At 29.2% G+C, this 24,396-nt stretch overlaps 2 protein-coding genes across 2 annotated transcripts; both read left to right on the top strand.

Annotated features, from left to right (window-relative positions):
• Window positions 1–6,489: 6,489 nt before the first annotated feature.
• On the top strand, window positions 6,490–11,551 carry LOC130800326 (TORTIFOLIA1-like protein 3). The gene is made up of 5 exons (XM_057663797.1): window positions 6,490–7,464; window positions 7,693–7,801; window positions 8,766–9,307; window positions 9,525–9,998; window positions 10,599–11,551. Exons 1-4 carry the CDS (start codon window positions 6,664–6,666, stop codon window positions 9,945–9,947), a joined length of 1,875 nt encoding a protein of 624 aa, XP_057519780.1. The 5' UTR covers window positions 6,490–6,663; the 3' UTR covers window positions 9,948–9,998; window positions 10,599–11,551.
• A 6,489-nt stretch (window positions 11,552–18,040) lies between these two features.
• LOC130800325 (GDSL esterase/lipase At5g14450) lies at window positions 18,041–22,811 on the top strand. The gene is made up of 5 exons (XM_057663796.1): window positions 18,041–18,608; window positions 20,601–20,810; window positions 20,938–21,110; window positions 21,347–21,620; window positions 22,340–22,811. Exons 1-5 carry the CDS (start codon window positions 18,359–18,361, stop codon window positions 22,588–22,590), a joined length of 1,158 nt encoding a protein of 385 aa, XP_057519779.1. The 5' UTR covers window positions 18,041–18,358; the 3' UTR covers window positions 22,591–22,811.
• Window positions 22,812–24,396: the final 1,585 nt, after the last annotated feature.

The following is a 24,396-nucleotide window of genomic DNA, read 5'->3' as shown; positions in this document are numbered from 1 at the left end:
AGTCCTTAGTGTTAGAGTATTAATATATCCTGGGGCCTCAACTAAAAGCTGAATATGTTAATATTCTTAACACGTCCCCTCACACGAGAGCTCATTGGGCTAGAAATGTGAATGCGCATAGGCGTTGAATATTCCACTTGAAATGAGGAGTGGTTGAGATTCGAACTCGTGACCTCTTATTACGTTGGCTTCTAATACCATGTCAAATGAACTAATTTAACCAAAAACTTAAGCTGATGGTTGAGACCCCAGTTATATTATTACTCTAACACTTAGCAATGACATTCTTTGGCACATTTGCTGTTACGTACTATGAGAAGATCCTTGCAATTTTGCAAGCGGATTGCCCCTTGCCGTATCTTAGTAACATAAATAAAAATTCCTGCATGAGATCTAAAATCTGGGTACCGTGATTAAAAGAAAGATAAAGATTATCGTTAAAAAAGAAAATAGTGTAGATTAAATGAGACAAACTAAAAGGAAAAATAATACCAACTTATTAGACAAAAGGAGTACTAAAAGAGTACTCATTTTTCTTGCATTTTAAGTCACTCAACATACTTGTTAATAGCTATATGATGAAAAAGCAAATCATCCATCTTAAAGTTGGTAAGTTAAGTTTGCAAATTAAAATTGAAATATTCAATTCCGTTTTCCGTTGCCAAAGAATTAAGAATCTTATTCTCAAGTATTAACATGGATTGCTCAAAATACCATTTTCTTAGGGGTGCTTGGGTTTCAAGAAAATGTTTTCAAATAATGCAATTGTAATTTTTTAGAATTTTAATATAATCTTTTGAGCTAGAATAAACCTTTATTATATGTTATTCTTAAGAGCTAGAAAAACCATTCAAATACCACCGTTAACTAGGTTAAACTTTAAAGATAGTCATCAATCTTTTCGATAAAATATCCTTTATCAATTCTGAATTATGAATCGAAATTAAAGTCCTCAAATCTCTCTAATTATGAAGGAATTAGAATGATCGTTAAGGTCATAATGTGCAAAAATACTAACATGAAGAAGGTCGCACCATATGACAAAGGTCAAACCTCACGATTTCTTCCCTATATTGAGGTTGTATCACGTGCTGGTGTCTGCGACACGCAACCTTCTTCTTGTCCATTTTATGCCCATTGAGATATTTTACGAAACCCTTTCTACTCATAATTGTCACTTAAATCTAGCAAGGTAATCTAACGACAGAAAAACAACCAAAATTATTAGTTAAATAAAATTTGAATTTAAACAGACTACTAATTTTTAAATAATATAGCAAACTCTTAAAATGGACAAAGAATTAGACCTTGTTTCTAGTTAAAAGAGTAAACATCACTTTTAAAAAAAGCTATAGATTTGATTTCTCACCTATTTTATCTGTCTAATCTATAATTTAAGAAATAATAGAAAAAGATTTTTGTAGTCCCATGTCTCCATCTGATCGCAAGAGAGCTGCCTCCAATCAACCAACAATGGTTTGACCATAACTTTGATTATTCTGAAGATTTTGTTTACATAAATTTGCAAAACTGCTCTGACTAACAATTTATTTTTTTAACAAACAAAATAATTTAAAAATCAAAGGAAAAAACTGTGGTAAAATATCATTTGCACTGATTGGACATAGAGAGAACAAACAAAAAACATATGCAGGATGGTATGTATTGTAAAAGGAACCACAATATTTTGTCCCAACAATCATTCACTGATCAATCAACATGATAGAAGCTGTATATTTTTAATACAATAATAATAATATTATTATTAGAATAAATATTTCATGAATAATATTGTTTCTGTTTTCTTTTTCCAATATTTGTCTTTTCTAATTTGTTACTATTACAAGTCTTTATTGAAGTTATTTAGGTCTTTATTTCGGTAATAGAACTGGGTTGTGCAAAAAATACTTAAAAAGTACATGGATATAACGTGTAATCGGGGATAACTGTCAATACACTGAAAGTGCTTATAATTTTTCTGTTGATGAGATCTCAAATCCTGCAATACAGCGTTAGCCTTGCCCCCAGGGTTGATTTCCCCAAAAACCCCTTCGACGCTCAAGTCAGATCAAGAAACAAAAATCAATGAATGTATGAAATTTAATGCATGAATACAAGATTAACATATTGTAGGATGAATTTAGATCAATTGAAGGAATATTTGGTTATAGATTGTAAGTAGGAGAGCGGTGTATTTTTGTGGAGTAACGGTAGGAACGGTAGGAATATAAGAGCTTCTAGTGCAAATGAGATATGCAAAAGGTATTTATAAAGGTAGAATGAAAGTTGGTTTATGAATTAACGGACATCATGGGTATAATAGGTGGTAGTGGTAGATCATGGTGAGTAGAGAGTAGTGAGTGGTTATATTTAGGAAATTAGTGGACCAAGGTAGGTGGTTTAAGATTTGATTAGATGACTTATTGTTTTTTTACCTCATAACAGTCCTCAAAATACTCTGTCATGTTTGAAAGCGATGACTTCATTTGAAAAAGTAGAATTGATAAAATTTAATATTTGACAAACAAAAAATTCAAATTTAAATTTCAGTCAATTCTACGATTATTTTAAAAGTAAAGAGAATTTAGAAATAATATACTAAATCTTACCATTTTCGAAATTTTCATTTATAATTTATAATTAAAAACTGCTATTTGAAAGGTTTTTTTAAAATATTGGTTGAGACCACAAATGTTAATGACTTAATGTTATATAGTGAGACAACAACAATGAATCATGTTGATACAGAACTAGTGAAATGGACAATTGAGAGAAGGGTGTGTGCCCTAAACCATATGGGTTGTATCTTGAGACATGAAACGTCCAAAATACATTGCTTCATTTGGGAGATATCCCATACCTATCCCTCTTTTTAAGGGACCATCCCATTCTTAGTTGCCCCAAATCCAATGGAGGCATTCAATTGTTCCTTATTTCCCTATGTTCATCTCTTTCTTTCATTGCCCACAAGGCCACAACTAGCTTTTATGAGGTTGGTTATAAACCCCCACTTGTTATTAATATGTGGAAATTGATCATTTTAACTTTTATTTATTGATATTATTTTCAAGATTTTTTTAATTAAAAATTAGTCCTTATGGGTTGCAAGGTAGACTAAGAAGTGAGGATGACGTGAAAACTGAATCAGAATCTTACATGAATAAATCGAGTCTTACTTTAATAGAGACAAAATCCAATTACATGAATAAAAACTAGTTAAAATCAAGAGAAAATTATTTAAAACTACCTTTTCTATACCCTTCTTTGCAAAAAACTACATTTTGTAATTTGTTTTGCAAAAAACTACCTTATTTAAAGTATTCTTTGCAAAAGACTACCTATTAACGGTTTCTTAGTGTTTGACCGCTGAAACTGACGTTGACCATCACGTGCAAGTCACGTGATGTATTAAAAAAAATTTTTTTTTTAAAAAAGTAACAATAATAATAATAATAATAATAATAATAAAAAAAAAAAATAATAATAATAATAATAATAAAATTTAAAAATAAAAAATAAAAAGAAAAATAAAAAAATAATAATAATATTAATAAAAGTAATAATAATATAAATAAAAATAAAAATAAAAAAAAATAATAATAATAATAATAATAAAAAAAATAAATAATAATAATAATAATAATAATAATAATAATAATAATAATAATAATAATAATAATAATAATAATAATAATACTAATAATAATAATCTTATTATTGTTGTTATTATTATTATTATTATTATTATTATTATTATTATTATCATTATTATTATCATTATTAATTTATTTTAATTAATTTTTTATTATTATTTTTTTTATTTTTATTTTATTTTTATTTTTATTATTATTTTTTATTTTTATTATTATTTTATTTTTATTTTTATTTTTATTTTTATTTTTATTTTTATTTTTATTTTTATTTTTATTTTTATTTTTTTTATTATGATTTTTATTATTATTATTATTATTATTATTATTATTATTATTATTATTATTATTATTATTATTATTATTATTATTATTATTATTATTATTGTTATTATTATTATTATTTTTATTTTTATTTTTATTATAATTTTTATTATTTTTTTTATTTCTTTTATTTTTATTTTTATATTACTATTACTATTATTATTATTATTATTATTATTATTATTATCATTATTATTATTATTATTATTATTTTTATTATTATTAATAATATTATTATTTTTATTTTTATTTTTATTATTATGATTATTATTATTATTATTATTATTATTATTATTATTATTATTATTATTATTATTATTATTATTATTATTTATTATTATTATTATTATTATTATTATTATTATTTTTTATTATTATTATTATTATTTTTATTATTATTATTATTATTATTATTATTATTATTTATTTTTATTATTTTTATTATTATTATTATTGTTACTTTTTAAAAAAAAAATTTTTTTTTAATACATCACGTGACTTGCACGTGATGGTCAACGTCAGTTTCAACGGTCAAACACTAAGAAACCGTTAATAGGTAGTCTTTTGCAAAGAATACTTTAAATAAGGTAGTTTTTTGCAAAAAAATTTACAAAAGGTAGTTTTTTACAAAGAAGGGTATAGAAAAGATAGTTTTAAATAATTTTCTCTAAAATCAACATTATGAGCAAAATGATCGACTGTTTAAGCATTTAAATTTTAAGGAGCATTAACGATATATATCTTTGATATATTGTTATGTTATATAAAAACTTTTGAATCATATATAATACACCCAAATATTGAATTGATGATATGAGTAGGGATGGTCATGGGTTTAGGATTCTGTTAGACCTGTTCCGGATCCGCCCCTTTTTAAAGGTTTGAGTCTTAATTTTAAAGATCTATCGGATCAGGGTTGGATTTGAATCCAAAAAATATCTGACGGGTCCGGGTCCCAAGGTGTAGACCCAGACCCAGACCCCACCTCGAGATTCAGACCCTAGACCCGCCCCTTAGACAAGTGTTTTTACTTATGCATTTAGACAAGTATTTGGTTTTAAATTATGCATTTAGACAAGTGTTTTTACTTTTTAGTAATTATTTTGTATTTGAATTTCATAAACTCGAACAAGTGTTTGTAATATGATATAAGTTGCTTACAAAAAATAAAAAAGACTTGCAAAAGGTTCAATTTTGACAAATCAAAGAGACTTTGTTTAATTAAGACCCATTAAGGACCCGTCAGATCCGGAGGGTTGGGGTTTGGGTCTGAAAATTTTGAACCCTTAAGGTCCGGGTCTGGCCAGACCCGCCCCATGACCATCCCTAAATATGAGGAGATGAAAAAAGATACAAAAAAATAAACCGATGGTCTTCTAAGAGACCGTCTTTCTGAGAGACGTCTTTCAGACCCAGCCATTAAAGCTTAATGCATATTTTTACTCTATATTTTTTAATGGGCCGATCTAATCAAAATTAATCTCTCAAAAAGACCATCTCTTAGAAGAATGTGCGAAAAACAAATAATTGTTTTGGAGTACACACGATGGCCACCTAATACTATGTGTCACTAATTTACCATCTAGCTAATTGCTACAATGAAAAGCAAACAATCGAACAACCAAAGAATGCCAAGAATTCAATAACCTTCTTATCAAAGACTCCCCTAACAAAAATCTACCCACTATCATAAATTTAGACATGTTAGTTTTATATTTAAAATGAAAATCTAGACTCTATTCATAAAATTTGGTCAATCTTAAGTTTAATGTCAACATTTTGAACTTATACTCAAATAATTTTAATAGTTTTTATTATTTAAGTTGATATTTTACAATTATAACTTTAGATTCTATTTAATCAAAAAAAATATACTTCTTAAGTGTTGTTGTTACTTTGTTTACACAAAAAAAATATAAGGTTTTAAATTTCTGAAAAGTTGATAATTAAAATCTTGTTTGTTTGACAAAATAAATTAAAATTATAAAAATTTAAAATTTGTAGAAAGTGAATATCATGTCCTTCCCATAATTATTTGGAATTTCTAAGATATTGAAAATTCCTCAAATAAACTACTTTCTAAAATTCCTATGTAAAACAAGCAACCTTTAAAATTTAAATTTTAATGAAAAAAATACATATCTTTAAGGAAAATTATCGAAATAATTATATTTTTCACTTGCCTGTTGCGAATAATCCTACGTTTAGATTATCATTATAGTAATTCAACTATTGTTATGTATTTTCTCCCAGTGTATTTGGTAATCTGAACCACTACAGTCTATAACCGTCAACACCACCCCTCCCTTTCCACACTGGTCATACTCGGAGCAAATACATATTAAGTATGACAATGTTAAACAATAATTAATAGTTAAATGGCGAAAATATTGAATTATTTTCAACAATTTTTCTAATTTTTACAGTTATAATATTTTATTGCAAAAATAGAATTTCACTTCTTTTAACGAAACGACACCGCTCGACATAATTCACAATTCACATGACAACTCTATTCCTTACTTTACATTTAAAAAGCCATTCACAACTATACTTTGTTACACCTTACTCATCTTCATAACCACCTTTCATTTTCTCTTTCTTTCTATCACCGGGAAACCACCAAAAACCACTTTCCACCTCCACCTAAACCACCAATGTAATATTTTACAATCCTATATCCTCAGCAATGGCGCCAAAGCAACAGTCGTCGGCGACAACAACACGTGACCTACGCCACCGTATACTCACGTGTACGACAAAACTTTCCGACAGGGATACACTTTCACAAGCAGTGTCGGAACTAGAATCCATCATTCCGACATTAACCTCAGACACATTCTCTATTTACATTAATTCTCTCTCCTCCACGTCAAGCGCCGACCGTACCTCGGCACGTGTGGCGTCTCTCAAACTCCTCGCTTCTCTCTCCTCTTTCCATGGCGTCTCACTCTCTTCTCACATTCCTAAACTAATCTCAGCCGTCGTTCGTCGTCTTCGTGATCCTGACTCCGCTGTCCGATCTACCGCCGCTTTATTAACCGCTTCATACGCTTGCCACGTCAATCATTCTCTCTCCTCAATTTTCCGACCACTTTCCGATTCTCTCTCATCTGAGCAGGAGTTATCTGCTCAATCTGCTGCCGCATCGTGTTTGTCGTCGGCAATTGAGGCTTCTCCGTCGCCGGATGTTTCGTTGATTTTGAAGGTTTTGCCGAAATGGATGAAGTTGCTGAAATGTGACGGGTTTAAGGCGAAAGCTGGGTTGATTGTGTTGGTGAAAAGTGCGATTAGGGTCTGCGAGATTGGGAATTGTAATTTGTTGAGGGATTTAGTGTGTTGTTTGGTTGAATTTTTGAAATGGGATGATTGGAGTGCGCGAAAAGCTGCTGCTGAAGCTTTGAAAGAAATTGCTGTTGCGGAGAAAGATGATTTATCCGAGTTGAAATGTTCTTGTTTAAAGATAATTGAATCCAGGAAATTTGATAAGGTAATTTCCCATTTTTCACTATTACGTACAAAGTTTGATGACAAATAGTATTTAATGCTAGTAGCCAGATGAGATCTTGTTATATTTGCTTGAATATATGTACTATGAAAGTTGAGAGTTGGTGGCTTGGTGCAATTATAAGAAAACAACGTAGGAAGTAAATCTGAATCGATTGTGTTTGTTTTGATCAATGTGAATGTTGATCGTTGAATTGTGAATTTTTTTCAGGTGAAAGCCGTTAGAGAAGTGATGAATAAGCTGTTGGAGGTTTGGAAGGAGATTCCTGATGAATTTGGCGAGGGATCACCACCACCTCAATCTAACGATTCCTCTAGAGGTCATTTTTGTTTATTTGTTTTTTTTCTTTGATCTACAAAAAAAAACTGTTGATGGATATTGGATACTCCAATGTTACCAGAAAGGAAATGCATATCAAATGTTAATTTAGAGTTTCGGGTAGGAAGGGTTCATATGACGGGAGCTGTAGATTAAAGCATTTTTCATTAGAACATTAATCTAAAGTAGGGAGAATGAAGTTTCCAAAACCTTAATCTAGAGTTTCGGGTATGAGGTTTGGGATTCGACGGGAAGTTTTCGGTTTCGGGTAACTAGGAATTGAACATTATACAGTGAGATGGGAGTGTCAGTATTTTCATCTGTTACGTAGAAATTATTGGGCTTTTATTACCTGTTTGAAATAATTGAACAATTAGAATATTGAGATGCTTATGCTGAGGTTGATGATTTATGATTGCAAGATGGTTTCTTTTGTTGAAAATATTGATTCACGTAAATTTGGATTTAAGGAGTTAAATGTATTATGGGGTTTAACTTTTTTGTTAGATTTATGGTCTTGTATTATGCTAAATAAAAAAAGAGTTAGAATTGTCATATTTGATTGCTTTATAGATGCTTCTCTTTCTTTAGTTCATTTTCTTTTAAAATTTTGTAGACCAATATTTGGATGACAAAACATTTCTGTGGTTTCTTTCTTGGATGATAGTGGCTTGCTTACTATTGATTGGCCAGAAAAAAAATAAGGTTGATGTTGAATTTTGATCCAGTCAGATAAATACTATATACTCCTATATTCCATGTTTGGTAATTGGTATGCTGAGTTCCGGAAAAAACAAATAAAAATATGATGGGAAATTCTTTTTTGATTTGTTTTAAGTTTTAATTTGACCAGCCTTTAATGGTATCTTCTCACTTTATGTATGGATCCCCCTTTTTTTTCCATTTCATTGGATGCTCCAAATCAGGATGCTCTCTCATGTCTTTGTATCTTTTAATCTTTACAGAAAATGCCAGTGACGGAAGATTCCCTGCCAGATCTAGGGTTTCTAGTGCAGTTGACTCTAACACTTCTCAAATTAGCCAAAAACGTGTTATGTTTAGAAGATCATCGCCATCTGATAGTGCTTTGAAAACCACCGCTAGAAATAGAGGTGCCCATGAGGTTACAGGGAAGAGATCAACCTTATTGGCTCTCTCGAAGTTAAATGCCAAGAAGTCTTTAGATTCCAATGCTGATGCTACTGATCTTCAAGGTTCATCTGTAACTCCGGGTTATGCAGAAAACTCAGCGGGTGATGTCAAAGATGTTATACGAAGGGCAGATGTCAGACCGTCAAAGCAAGAAACTAAGCGAGGTCTTTTTAGCAAGAATCCTGGTTCTCGTGTGGTGCCATATCCTGGCGATGGCTCCGAAGTTGTTGCTTCTATCAGTGATACCTCTGCAAATGTTTGTAGACATCACAAAGACATCGATGATATTTCTTTAATCCGTAAGCAGCTTGTTCAGATTGAAAACCAACAATCCAGCTTGATGGATATCCTCCAGGTAATTCTGTTCATTACTTCATTTGCTTGTTAATTATTTATTTTTAGTTATTGCTTCATACCGACATATTCAGCAAAAGAATCTTTAACTTTTATGAATTTGATTGTTTTGTTTTCTTATTAATTTGTCTTATTAGCACTTTTTTATTATCACCATTACCTTATTGTTTAATTTAGTATTTTTCACGTGCTAACATTGGTGTTTCATTCTGAATTAGAAATTCATTGGGAGCTCACAGGACGTGATGCGCACTCTTGAGACGCGTGTGCATGGATTAGAGCTGGCATTAGATGATATTTCGTATGACTTAGCTTTATCAAATGCGAGAATGTCTTCTTCTGGGTCTACAAGGAGCTCATGTTGCTTGCTGCCTGGTTCAGATATTTTTAACCCCAAATTTTGGAGGAGACCTGATGGCCGTAGCTCTGCCTCACGTTTCTCCTTTTCCGGTGCAAATTCAGTTTCAGCTTTGCGAAGTTTAGCTGATAAGATGTCAGGTGATGCAGTTGGACTTGAAAACAGGAGGTTTAGCCTTCGAGGTTCTGGTGGAGTTATCATGAACCCATTGGCTGACATCCATGGTGATTCAAGGGGAGCTTCAAAGGCATCAAGTAGCCTGAGTATTCAGGAGTATTCGTAATGTTGCTTAACTTATTGGATGCTCATCAGTAGACATTGGTCACTCATAAAGGTAATTTGTACTCTGTCTCCGTTTAACAAGTCTCCAAATGCCTCAATGGTCACTGATCAGTGCTATTGAGTTTCTGAGTCTACTAGTTTGCTAGCTTGCTAAAAGTAGTATGAAGAGTACAAGAATGATAGGAATGATTCATGTTGAGAAAACCTCTGTTTGAACTCTTTAGTTTAAACTTTAAATGTTGTTGTCGGATCCTCGACATTGGGATATGAATTGTTGGACGCTTAATTAAGTTCAAAGTCTTGTACTTTAGCCAAGTTAGACACTCGGACATGCATCCAATGTCTGATACAAGTCCGAGTAACATAAGAGAAAATAAATTTGGTAGAAAATATCTTTCCTATGGTGGTCATATTGGGGATAAGTTTTCCAACGTACATTTGGTAAGATTGGTAAGGGGTTTATTAATATGCATGCTACTATGCTAGGCTGCTCCATGTGATTGTTCATTGAATACAGATTTTTAGGAATTAGGAGTATATTTATATATTCCCTGATTCAACATGCTGCCTATGTTTCTTCTGCTCTCAATAGTTAAGGGCACCTACTAAAATGCCCCCCAATTAATATTTTTTCTATTATTATCTCAACCAGATGAGCTGAAATGGACTGTTCACTCCAGGAAGCTACTCAAGCCAAACATTTATTTACTGCTGGCTTATCTACTACAGTCAAGTTATTTATGTTACTGTTGATACCAAAGAAGAATAGCTGATATTAGTTGATTAGACTAGAATACTACAGCTTCTTCTCGCTTCCCGAGAGATCGATAGAAGCCATTAGAGGAAGTTTCTACTAAGTTAAAACTACGATAAAAGGCAAAGCTACTATGCAATACGAAGATTGTAATGTGGTTATAGAGAAAGTTCGTGTTTTTGGTGTTCTCTATTCGACATAGTGCTCCCACGTCTGTTTATTAGTTGATAACTTGATACACGACTACTGCTAGTCTGCTACCGACTAATATGGTGACGTTTGATATCGTGAAAGCATTCTAGTTTTGTTATATCCGAGTATTCACGCTTTAAAGCAAATGTAAATCTATGTTAAGATAGTTTAGTCGATCTTTTATCGTTATGTAATGCATAGTGTGAAACTATTTCTAGTGATTATTGTTGCTGTATGATTTTATAGGACAATTAATTATAAACTTAATCCCCTGTTTTGTAATTAATCAGAGATTAAGTGTTGGTAGAAGTTTATTTTTGCTATCTTGTCAAGTTATGCAGTAAGATCTTTTGAGAAGATGGTTGTTCCCATAAAAAGTAACAAGGGGTTAGCAGGGCCCGAAATGTTTTTCCGGGGGACTCACTCCGACGCCCTAGTCAGTATCAGTTTAAGACAAGTTGCCTAATAGGTCCTTCAAGAGTACTGTGGCTACAAGGTGGATTACTACTTAGGATTTATTTAGACGTAAGGTCTTTTCTATTTAATATCTGACAAATGTTCTTTTGTAGATTGATCAGAACAATTGTAATTACTTTTAGATTTGAGATAATGCTATCAATATTCTTCTAAAAATCAATGTGGATCCTTGAAAAGCAGTGGTATTAACTCCTCAACAATTAATTACTTTGAGTTTTTTGTATTTCTTTCTTGATAGTAGAAATTAATCACCTCGTTTATGTGCTCCTTGATGAGTATTTATAACCTATGATTGTGCATGTAAAACATTCTTGTGTTATTTCATCAATCCCTAAAATTTCCTTGCACGCCACTGTAGTTGTCTTAGACGTGTCAAGTTTCTCTTTACTTTGGTGATTTTTCCTTTATTTCTCTTGGCATTCTTTGCTTCTCCTATTGACACATGTCCCACTAGCTTAAAATGTCTTTTTATAGTTGATAAGTGTCTTCCAACCACACGTGACTTTCTCATGCACTAATATTACTGTTGTTCGTTCAACACCTTCAATTCTCTCAGACGAATGTTACCAAATTACTAACTAATCCTAATAATTCCTCCCATATTAGTACTAATTTAATCTTTCCCACAGTTATGTACCAGAATTACTCGTAATTAATATTTTACATATATAATTATTTTTTTTTTAAATGAAACTATTTCTAGTGATTAGTTAAATTGCTTATTCTACGTCTGCTGTGGTTATGTCATATGTGGAAGGATCACAAATTTTTTTCTTGTTTGTTACATAAGATTGAACTGATTTAATTCACGTTGATCTAAGTTACGTTGGTTAATCATTAATCCATGGTGGTTGAGAAATGAAAGCTAATAGACCTGAATGTGGATGTTATCATTCCTAGGCTAACATCATCCTAATAAATAAGGCTAATAGTTTTCACCAAGCGTGAGATAGTCTTATCGTGAAACGTAATTTAATTAATATAATTATTAGCATATAAACTTTTTATTTTAAGTTATCTCACCGAGAGAAAGTCTTTCACAAGAATTGCTCTTTTAAGTAAATGTTCACAATCTTTAATAATTATAGATATATATTATCTTTCCCGATTCTTATTTATCGCCACCCTTTTTATTTTATCGCCACCCCCTCTCCTAATGAAATTACGAATTTGCCCCTGAACTTTAAAAATTTACAAATATGCCATTGGAGTTAATAACTTTTCATTTTCATTTTTTTAAATTTTTTTATTATTTTTATTTATATTATTATTGTTATTATTATTATTATTATTATTATTATTAAACCACAATAATAATAATAATAATAATAATAATAATAATAATAATAACAAAAATAATAATAATTATAATAACAATAATAATAAAAATTTTATAAAAAACAAAAATAATTTATTTTTTCTTTTAAAAAAAAAAACAGTTGCACAAAACGTGCGACTGGTTTTTTTTTTTTTTTTTTTTTTTTAATTTCGACTTATAAAATTTCTTTTGTTTAATTCATTTTTTTAATTATTATTATTATTATTATTATTATTATTATTATTATTATTATTATTGAGGTTGTTATTATTATTATTATTATTAAATTATTATTTTTGTTTTAATTATTATATTTAATTTATATTTTTAAATGTTATTATTATTATTATTGTTATTATTATTATTATTATTATTATTATTATTATTATTATTATTATTGTGATTGTTATTATTATTATTATTAATATTATTATTATTAAATTATTATTATTATTGTTATTATAATTTTTATTATAATTGTTATTATAAATATTATTATTATTATTATTAAACCACAATAATAATAATAATAATAATAATAATAATAATAATAATAATAATAATAATAATAATAATAATAATAATAATAATAATAATAATAATAAAAACATTTAAAAATATAAATTAAATATAATTGTAAGGTTATGTCTTGAATCCCACATTGGAAGATTGATGTTTGTCATTATCCCACATTGGAAGATTAATGTTTTTCATTATTCCACATTGGAAGATTAATGTTTATCATTATCCCACATCGGAAGAACAACAAAGGCTTGTATTCTTCTCCTTATAAAAGGAGTCTTGGGCATTAGTTTTGCATCATCCCCAAAAAATTTATTTTGGCTAAGGTTTTCTGTATTGGAATAATTTATAAACTCCTATTTTCTGTAATCTAGCCAATATTTGTATTCTTGGTTTCCTCTAGTAATAAAATTTTTCTCTCCTCTGCCTGTGGACGTAGTCGACACATTGTCGGTGAACCACGTAAATTCTGTGTGTTTTGTGTTTGTCAATTTTTACACTTTCTTTCTTACATCAGTTATAACAATAATAATTAAAACAAAAATAATTATTTAATAATAATAATAATAACAACCACAATAATAATAATAATAATAATAATAACTTAAAAAATGAATTAATTAAACTAAAGAAATTTTATAAGTCGAAAATCAAAAAAAAAAAAAAATTTTTTTAAATAAAAAAAAAAGCAAAAAAAAAAAACCAGTCGCACATTTTGTTCGACTCGACCTAGGTTGAGTCGCACATTTTGTGCGATTTTTTTTTTTTTTTAAATTTTTATTTTTGTTTTTTAAAAAATTATTATTATTATTGTTATTATAATAATTATTATTTTTGTTATTATTATTATTATTATTATTATTATTATTATTATTGTGGTTTAATAATAATAATAATAATAATAACAAAAATAATAATAATTATAATAACAATAATAATATAAATAAAAATAATAAAAAAAAATTTTAAAAAATGAAAATGAAATATTATTAACTCCAATGGCATATTTGTAAATTTTTAAAGTTCAGGGGTAAATTCGTAATTTCATTAGGAGGGGTGGCGATAAAATAAAAATGGTGGCGACAAATAATAATGCCCATTATCTTTTTCTATTAATATCATTTAAAGATAAAGGTACAAGATAATTCCACTATCCCAAAATTATTATTATTTTTTAATTGTTGTATTATTCCTCTGTTACAAATTCATAAAATCACGTGGATAACTTTTAAGGCTTTAATATGAAAATATTGACTAAAAACACATAAATTACCCAAAAATATTATGAGTTTCAACTTAAAAATGACGATGTTAAATATAAATAATTAATAAAAAATTCGATAGTGAGAAATGTTTTTTTTTAGTTGTGCTTGCTAATAGGATGATATACTTCTATATAATTATGAATGAAATTATTATTGGTAAGTATTTAGTATTTACCTTTAAATTTTCGTCTTTTTCCCCTTACAGTAGTACAATTTTTAAGAAAAATATTTTGTAACTTTAAAGAGTGTAGTATTCCCTCCTATTCAACTTTAGTGTTTCATTTACTTTTGGGATATTATTTATTGATCATTCTTAAATTGTATTTTATTATTAATTTATAAGTTAAAATATAATTATGTAGGATCTTATTTGATTTGTTTTAATGTAAAGTTTATTAATATCAACTTTTTATAATTTTAATTATACATAATTAGATATATTAAGAATTAAATAAGTGCAATAGATATAGTACATATAGTAAATGAGATACCTAATATAAATAGGAGGGAGTATTATTCTTAATAAATATACAAGGTAATTAACCCCACAAATCACATCATATTGATTAAGAGTTAGCACCAATCATGGTATATTGTCACCAGGTATTTTCTGTGGACAATTTTTGCTTCGGAAAATCGCCTTTGAATTATTCATGGTATATCAATTTTAAATAAATTAAACATTTTTTTATTTTATTTTTTAATTTACTCTTTTAAATTAAATATATTATGATTATTGTTAATGAACGTCCAAAGTATTCTTTAGCTTTTGGCTATTTACAGTACCAAATATGAATATATTTCTATTATTGATCATTCAAACTTCGATAATATTTTTTAAAAAAATAAAAAGGTACCCAAATTAATGGAATAAAATATCAAAAAAATGGGTGGGGGATTCTAAATTATTAACGTTGGTGTATGTCGGTGTCGGCATACCAAATTAAAATAACAATTAGTGTTTAGTAATTATTCCTCCATATTTATAAGATAGTATCAAAAAGAAAAAAAAAAGAAAAAAAGTGAATTATAAAGAAAGTATATGTGATTTAATCTGATATTAAATAATGAGATTGATTTGTGATGAGGACATTAAGAGAGTTAAAAGAAGGCGGTGGAGTTGATGCGTCAAATGCACAGTTTTTTAGCATTGATATATGTAATATATGATATTAAAAAAATAAAGTCAGAGATATTATGCAGTCAAAACACTCAATTTTGACAACCATAAGTACAAATTAACTCTGTAATTTTGAAATTTGTTAATAATATATTACGCGGTATATTAAATTCTACTCCTTCCTATTCACTATAAGAGTCCTATTTATTTTTTGCACTATATCCAATGCACTTATTCAATCCTTAATATCTCTAATTGTGTATAATTAAAAATTATGAAAAGTTGATATGAATAATCCTTAATATCTCTAATTGTCATTTATCTTTAGCCAACAAATGAGTTTTATTTGGTAAAATTTCTATAGTTGTGACATTTGAAAATTTTTAAATTTTTTTGGTATAATATATGATTAGTTCACACTACTAATATGTTAGCTAACACCTAAAACTAAAACCTAAACCTAATATGGGTTAGATTGATTCTAATATCAGAAATAAAAACAATCAAATAGAAACAGATTGATCACTTCTGGTAATGATAAGCATTGTATGTGATGACTTCTATTTTTTTTATGCAATGATTTATAATGATGGGGCCCAATTTTCAAGAAATAAAAATGAATCAAAAGAGCATTATATTACAATATATTGAAAAAAATTCTACATAATTTTTATAGAAATGAAAAGGTTTCTAAGTCTAACAAAAAGCTACTCCCACCACTCATCATCTCTATGACTTTGTCAACAATTTTAATTTTCCAATGAATTTTTTCTGAGCTTGGAATATATCCAAATAGTTAATTCACTCTATTATTTTGTTAGAAATGGTGTAACAAAGGGTCTACAATCAAATACTTCATACTCATTGTAAATTAGTTCTTCTATCGATTTTAATTTGCATTATTTTTTATTTTAGTCTTTTTTATTAATTTTCAATCTTTATTTTACAATGGTCTTACACTTCTTTTTAATACTCATCTACAAATTTATTATGTTTATTCCATCTTAATCACTCTTTTTTATCATATACTTATTTATTTTTGTCTTATTTACCAACTTACTATAATTATTTTTTCACTAATTTTTATAAAAAAAATGAATGGTAAATTAAAGGGACATACAAAGTAACACTTAAATTTAAAATGGAAAAGTTACGCAAAATAATCTAATCTTTAATTGATTTTATTACAATAATTAAAACTTTTAATTAAACATGAATAATCTCAACTATATCGGGTGTTTGTTAACAATGCACCAAGGTAAAGAACCTATACTAATACAACATGTCATTTTTTATAAAAAAAAATAAATACAAAAATAAAACAAAAAATTTAGCAATTTTTTTTAAAAAATCAAGTAAGATTATTTCTCGATTTTAATTTTAATTTTTGATATTAATTTTATTTTTATTTTTTTATAGCAATTAATCTGTAAAAACCGATTACTATTTGGACAACTATGTTTATGGGTAAGTGAGCCTAAAATTATAGGATTACTTATTGTTAATCAAAAATTGAGATTATTGTAAAAAAGATCAATAAAAAAAAGGATATTTTAAATAATTTTTCCATTTAAAATCCAAATCACCAATTTAAGATAAAATTTCTAAATATTTATTATCATTATATCCACTGCATTTTACATCGTAAATCCAATTGTTTAGTTAATGATGATGCGATCTAAGGTCAAAGATGGAGACACATGGCATCAAACATAACACCCCGCCAAATTAAGATGATTTTTTTTGGTTTCTCAATTGCCAACAGTCTGCACTAAACTCTCTGATTACAAGGTGCCCCAAAATACAAGTACGCAATGAATACTCCCGTCACATTATTAGCCTCGAGCATAGCTAGTGTGAAAATTAATAACCCAATCCTTAAACATCACCTCCCTTTTCATTTTATTATCACCCCTTTCAAATGAAATTATGAATTTACTCCTGATTTTTTAAAAATTAAAATTTTACCACTCTCTACAAATTTCTTATTTATAATAATAATAATAATAATAATAATAATATCAATAACAACAATAATAATAATAATTAATATTTTTATATTCTTCAAAAAGAATATTAATAAAATTAATAATAATAATAATTAAAATTAATAATTATTATTCAAAAAGAAAAAAAATTGAATCGCCCAGAACCGGACGATTGGACCCCGATTCAATCACCAAAAAAGTGGCGATTGAACCAGGGTCCAATTCCCAAATATTGGTGTGGAGGGAGTAGTATTTTAGCTTATGAGTCTAATGCACTAATTTTAATTTTTAATATTTCTAGTTATGTATAATAAATAACGTAATAGTATACTGATATTAATAATCTTTACATTAAAATAAATAAAATAAAATTATACTTAAGTGTAATGTTTTTTAATATTACAATAATTTAAAATGGAGAAAATAAACCGCCTAAAAAATGCTCTATAGAGAAGGTGCGTAAAAGTATTACTAGTATCAATTATGGATTTATGGTACTGTCCATATCCTGCTGCTGACTGCTGAGTGTTGTCCACATCCTATCCTCATTCCTCAATTCTGAATTTGGAATTACCAAACAGAGCCAAAAACCCTGATTTCTGTCCTAATCAAGCATTCTCCATTCTTGGAATTTGGAATATCTCATTCTTAGGAGTACTATTGAAGTAGTATTTCGTACTCACTCATCACAAACACGCCCAATTTAATTTAGCGCAACCCAACATCATTTACAGACTGATTTTGTGAAGAACATCAAAGAAAGAAACGAAACTGAAATGGGGTTTTTTAAATTTATGATGATTCTGCTAATTTTGTTGGTTGTTAAAGTGGTTTCAGGACAATCTATAAGCGAAAGGGATAGACCTGCTTGTAAATTTCCTGCGTTTTACAATTTTGGAGATTCAAATTCGGATACAGGAGGTATTTCTGCGGCTTTTGAGCCTATTCCTTGGCCTTATGGCCAAACTTTCTTCAACAGGCCTTCTGGTCGTGATTCTGATGGCCGCGATCTTATCGATTTCATTGGTAACTTCTTCTTCCTTTTTCTTTAATTTGTGTATATTTGAGTTTTATTTTACTCTGTTTTTGTAAGATTTAGAAACTGCTTGTTTTAATACATTTCTCAATTTTGTATGTTCATCATTTTGTCATTCCATTACCACAATCCCAGTGTGGATTTGAGTGTGGGATGTACACAATTTTATGTTTTTTATTTCTTTGGTTCCTTTTATTTTGCATCAGTTAAAAAATGGGTGAAATTTACTAAAAAAAATAGAATGGAGAGTTAAAAAGGAAAATTGTAGGATAAAAATGAATGATTAAGATGGAAAGAGAGTATAAGTTAGAGAATGAGATTAAAAAAGAGAGCGAAACAATTGCCAAAGAAAAAAAGGCGTGCAAAATCAGTGGAACAAATTAAAATGTAAAGTAGGGTAAAGAGTGACATAGAGAGTACTTTCTATGTTCTTTTTTGTTCTCTTGTTCACTTTTTACGCAGTTTTTAAAACAAATTTTAAATCTGAATATTTCTAGTAAAAAATTGTAAAAAGTATATAATAAAAAGTACATATTAAAACAATTCTAACGAGATATGGATATATTTTATCTTATTTTAAATATGTGTTAAAAATGTTAATCAAATTTCTCCCTTTTATGTGGAATATTCCAAATAAGAAGAACATTAAAAAACATATTCCTAATTAATCTTTTGCGGTGCAAATATCACAAGCAATTTTATAGGCCCACATAAAAAATTACTCATAAACGAATATAAGCTCGATAGGTTCTATTCTAAAAACCTTTGATAGCATTCGGAGTGGATCAATAAATTATATGTTGGTCACTCATTATGGTTTTGGAATTGCCTAGTAATCACTGGCAAACAATCTAGGTGTTGAATAACTTTTCAGTTGATTTGTAAAATGCTGTGATGTTGAGTTGCTTTGTTGTTGTACACTTCATCATCACTTATCCTCACTTTATCAGAACATTATTGTAAAAATTTATTCTTTTGATGTTTGGGAGCTGGATAAATTTTGCTCTTAAAAGTCTAAATGTCCCCTTTTTCCATAAATCATAGAAGTAATTTGGACTTTTGTACATGACTTTGTATCATCTTTTGAAAACATAAATTGGAACACTTGAGAATTACTCCTCATTATATAAAATTTAGATTTGTTGGATTAGCTTCATAATTGACATGAGTGTTGAGTACATGAGTACATGACTATGTCGTCATGATAGTATGCGTGGTGAATCTAGGATACAATATAAAGTGGGTCGAATATTCATCTTTACATGTGTGCTGAACCAACTTGACTATCATTCTTCTATTTATGTGACACGATTGAATTTGTTGGGATTTTTAATATAACTCACTAAGCCTAGATTTCCTTGTGCGTGTATGACACTCCTAAACAATCATATAAAAATTGGTGAATAAACCTCTATTGCAATACTTTCTTTTATCCTCTAACCCGTGGCATCAATTGAACTTTTATCTAATAATTCATTTTCAGCATCAAAGAATTATAGAGAAGTAGAAATGAATCGGATTTAATCCGTCTTTGCACATTCCCTCTAATGAAAGATCGAACTTTCCATTTTTCCGCGACAGGGAAAAGAGCCTTTACAGGCCTAAACATATGCTTGACCCGAGGATGGTAGCATATCATTGATCTAGGATCAAGAGTGTCCATAGCAATGTCCAAATATATGACTATCTAATGTTTAAGTTGGTAAATGATAAATTTTATAAGTTCCACCTACGGAGTTGGGAAAACTGCTTGGGGAAGACACTAGAGAGGTGGCTTGACTGACTATGAGTGCTTTTGGCTGAGTTGCCTTGAAAGCATCTTCGCTATTCACTATTTGTTCAACCTTTTGAGATAAGTTGTTGGTTGGTTAAAGATCGTCTCACTCTTATGATTCTTGTCGTTTAATACATTATCAGTTTAGCATGGTTGAGTTCGAATAGCTGAGTGTGGTAAAACATGTTTTTTTTGTTTCTCTTTTCAGCGGAAGAAGTAGGATTGCCTTACTTGAGTGCATACTTGAACTCAATTGGTACAAATTTTAGCCATGGTGCAAATTTTGCTACCGGAGGATCTACTATCCGCAGGCAAAATGAGACTATATTTCAGTATGGAATCAGCCCTTTCTCATTAGATGTCCAAATCTGGCATCATGATCAATTCAAGTCTAGAACCAAGGATCTTTACAATACGGGTAAAACCATTTTCATTCTTGCTCTTAATACACTCATTTGTTCTCCACATGATTTTAGGATTATATGATGAATTGTGCTGGATAGTTTCCATTACTTTGGTTATTGAATTACTTGCTGAAATTTCAGTTAAGAGTTCGTTTGAGAGAAGTGTGCTTCCAAGACCCGAAGACTTCTCAAAGGCCCTTTACACATTCGACATTGGCCAAAATGACCTCTCTGTTGCCTTCCGTACAATGAACGATGAACAACTTCTTGCTACAATTCCCAACATCATTTCCCAATTTTCTTCAGCAGTCCAAGTAAGATTCTTCTATCTAGGATTACTCTGTAATTTTTTGTATGTTATGTGAAGCTGCAGATTATGTTTGCTTCCAGGATCAGTCGAAAACAACCTCTTTGTTTTCACTGTCAAGAGTAAATTTGCGTATGTTCAACCCCCAAAACCCACGTACTTGGGAGCCATTTTATGGCGTTGGGGAAATGGAATGTTGTTTTTGGGTCTTACATTAGTGTACATATTCTTTATGCCTGGCAGCATTTGTATGAGCAAGGAGCAAGGTCATTCTGGATACATAATACAGGTCCAATCGGTTGTTTGCCTGTATCACTCTTTTACATTACAGATCCAAAACCAGGGTTTCTGGATCAATATGGCTGCATAAAGGGACAGAATGATAAGGCTATTGAATTCAATAAACAGCTGAAGGATGCCGTTGCGAAACTTAGGACTCAACTTCCCGAGGCGGCTCTTACATATGTGGATCTTCACTCTGCTAAGTATGGATTAATCAGCCAAACAAAGAGCCTAGGTAATCAAACCCAGAACTTTTCTCCATTTTTTAGTACAATAGATTGGGTCACCTTTCTAATGTCTCCAGTCGAGTGTCTTACGATATTTTTTCGTAGGCTGAGGGAAGAAGAGGGGTTGATTGAATTGAACTGAGGACTTTATCAGGGTAAAGTGATACATACTCCAACTGAGACAAGACCTGATGTTTAGATTTCTAAGTAAAGACTTGAATCAACTGTTGTTTTATTAGAGGTGCAAAAATGAGTCAAAATAGAGTCAATCCTAATTGTGACCCGGCCCAACACAACCCAAGAATGACCTGCACATAAAACACGTTCTAGCACAAAACCTTTACATCTCGAATGCCCACCTCTAATTTTCCATTGAGTTGGTACCAAATGGAAGGGTGATGGCAAAATAAAGTTAAGGTAAATTTGGATTAAACTTTAGATGATTAATAGGGAAGTCCAGAAAGAATCCAAAATGCTAGTATAGGGTTAGCTAATTCATTCATCTTTATATGTGTGCTGAACCGATTAGTTGTCATTACTCTATGTTATTCATTCCAATTCAATTTCAATATTAATATAAACTTCAAACAAATGATCCTGACCGGCTCAGGCCTAGATTCTCCCGGGAAAGTGAAAGATGTGTTTTCGAATACATATAAACCTATGATTGATTAGAATACTTAATGAGTAGGAATTACACTAATGTTCATTCTATTATCATCACCAGGATTTGCAGACCCTATGAAGGTATGTTGTGGCTACCATGAGAAGGATGGTCATGTATGGTGCGGGCAAAAGGGTGTGATAGCGAATGGCACGACCGTGTTTGGTGCAGCGTGCAACAACCCAGAATTGCATGTGAGTTGGGATGGTGTGCACCATACTGAAGGTGCAAATCGTTGGTTTGCTAATCACATACTCAATGGCTCACTCAACGATCCGCCAATTGCAATTACCCATGCTTGTTATAGGGATTAAGATCGTTACATTACATTTACTTCCTCCTTTCCATTATACTTGCAACTAATAACGACAATATATTATTACAATTTCCCACATAATATGTTACAGTCAATTGCAAGTATTTCAGAATTGAGGTTATAATTGAGTGTGTTTTTGTCTTTCGAGCTAGAGTTCAATGATAACTTGTGTTACATGAAGAATTTAAAATGAAATTAGTCTTAGATTAATATCAACAACAAAACCTTATGTTTTAATGATATTGCGCAATGAAGTTTCGATATTGTTGAATTACTCAATAGAGAATATAACATATCGTAACACTTCAATTATTATCTTAGAAAATACATCAAATCAACAAATATTTTTTAATCAAGTAAGTCAATTTTCGTTTGTCAAATAGACCCTATACACTAAATGCTATTTTTATTGCTATTTTTCTATGAATTGTATAATATCATTTGCTTGACCATGGAAATTAATGATTAACATAAGAATTTGTAATTGACATGGTGATTAAAATTTTATACTTTATAGAAAATTTCACTTCCATAAATTTTAATTTTGTCAACCAAACACAAGCTTTGAGTAAGCAAACCCCAAGTCAAGAAGCCTTGGGGTTTTGTTTTTAAGTTGGAAACAACTTGGACTACTACCTATAAAACATTTGCACATTGGACAATTGTACTAAGAATCAATTTCTTTTTAGCCCAATTTGAAAACTGGGCTGCTAATTAGATTAAATTTAAATTTTAATTTTAAAATTGAGTTTGGTCTAATGAATCCAAATCGAAATATTCAAGAGCTTATTGTAAAATTCTAATCCAAAATAAATTATATACTCCCTTTGTTTTTTTAAGTTCTTCCACTTTAGGTTTTTCACACATATTAATAAAAAGAGAAGCTTTGGTTGTAGTGGGTATTATTTTAATTAAATAGTAGTGTGAAGTAATGATCGTATTGAAAGTCTGAGAGAGAAAAATAATTATAAATAAAAGAAAATGGGGTTTTAAGGGGTAAAAATGGTATAAAAACTTTTTAAAAATAGAAAGTATTCTAAAGTGGAAGAATTTATGAAACTACCCGTTATAGTAAGGTGGAAGAACTTAAAAGAACGAAGGGAGTAATATGCAAATAATTTTTTATTTAATTTAAATTAATTTAATTTATGATTTATATTTCAAATAACTTTTATGTCTTCTATACATATACATGCAATGATATTTATTTGCGTATGCAGCTGATACAAGCTTATATCTAGAGTGTATTTTACATAAACTAACTTAATATCTTGATTGAAATCTTCAAAGTTAATGTTTAAAATTGGACTTTTACAAGTATAATTACTTATATAATTCTACGTTAGCTATACATTGACAAATTACACATCCATAAGATTATAAATAGTTTAATCTTTACCCAACTTGTGTAGTTAATTAATTAATTAATTAATTAATTAATTAGGACTAATTATCATTTATCATGACATCTTTGGAGCCAGCAACCATAGACCAATTCCATAGCCAAAAAACAAAGTTGAAATACATACACAAAAACTAGAAAAATTTGTTCATACATCAAAAATCAAATCAAATCACATCATATACACAAAATGATTATTTTTATCCCTCTAAGCTTGCTATATCCTATACAACATTTAATAAATTCTTACTTCGATTAGTATTATATAACAAATTCAAAAGAAAATAAGAATAATATTATATATAAATACAAATGATCAATTTTTTTGGGTAGATTTATGATACTTGTCTTTGATCCAATTGATGCCTAAAGAAGTTCCAAGTTCGACCTTCTTAAAACCAG

Source organism: Amaranthus tricolor, chromosome 14, assembly GCF_026212465.1.
Source record: "Amaranthus tricolor cultivar Red isolate AtriRed21 chromosome 14, ASM2621246v1, whole genome shotgun sequence".
Taxonomy (NCBI): Eukaryota; Viridiplantae; Streptophyta; class Magnoliopsida; order Caryophyllales; family Amaranthaceae; genus Amaranthus; species Amaranthus tricolor.
This window is presented reverse-complemented; position numbering and strand designations above follow the sequence as displayed.

Coding starts and splice junctions, on each gene's coding strand:
- LOC130800326 (XM_057663797.1), top strand. CDS start 6,664: ATGGCGCCAAAGCAACAGTCGTCGGCGACAACAACACGTGACCTACGC. Junction 7,465..7,692: donor AATCCAGGAAATTTGATAAG/GTAATTTCCCAT, acceptor AATTTTTTTCAG/GTGAAAGCCGTTAGAGAAGT. Junction 9,308..9,524: donor GCTTGATGGATATCCTCCAG/GTAATTCTGTTC, acceptor ATTCTGAATTAG/AAATTCATTGGGAGCTCACA.
- LOC130800325 (XM_057663796.1), top strand. CDS start 18,359: ATGGGGTTTTTTAAATTTATGATGATTCTGCTAATTTTGTTGGTTGTT. Junction 18,609..20,600: donor CGATCTTATCGATTTCATTG/GTAACTTCTTCT, acceptor TTCTCTTTTCAG/CGGAAGAAGTAGGATTGCCT. Junction 20,811..20,937: donor CAAGGATCTTTACAATACGG/GTAAAACCATTT, acceptor CTGAAATTTCAG/TTAAGAGTTCGTTTGAGAGA.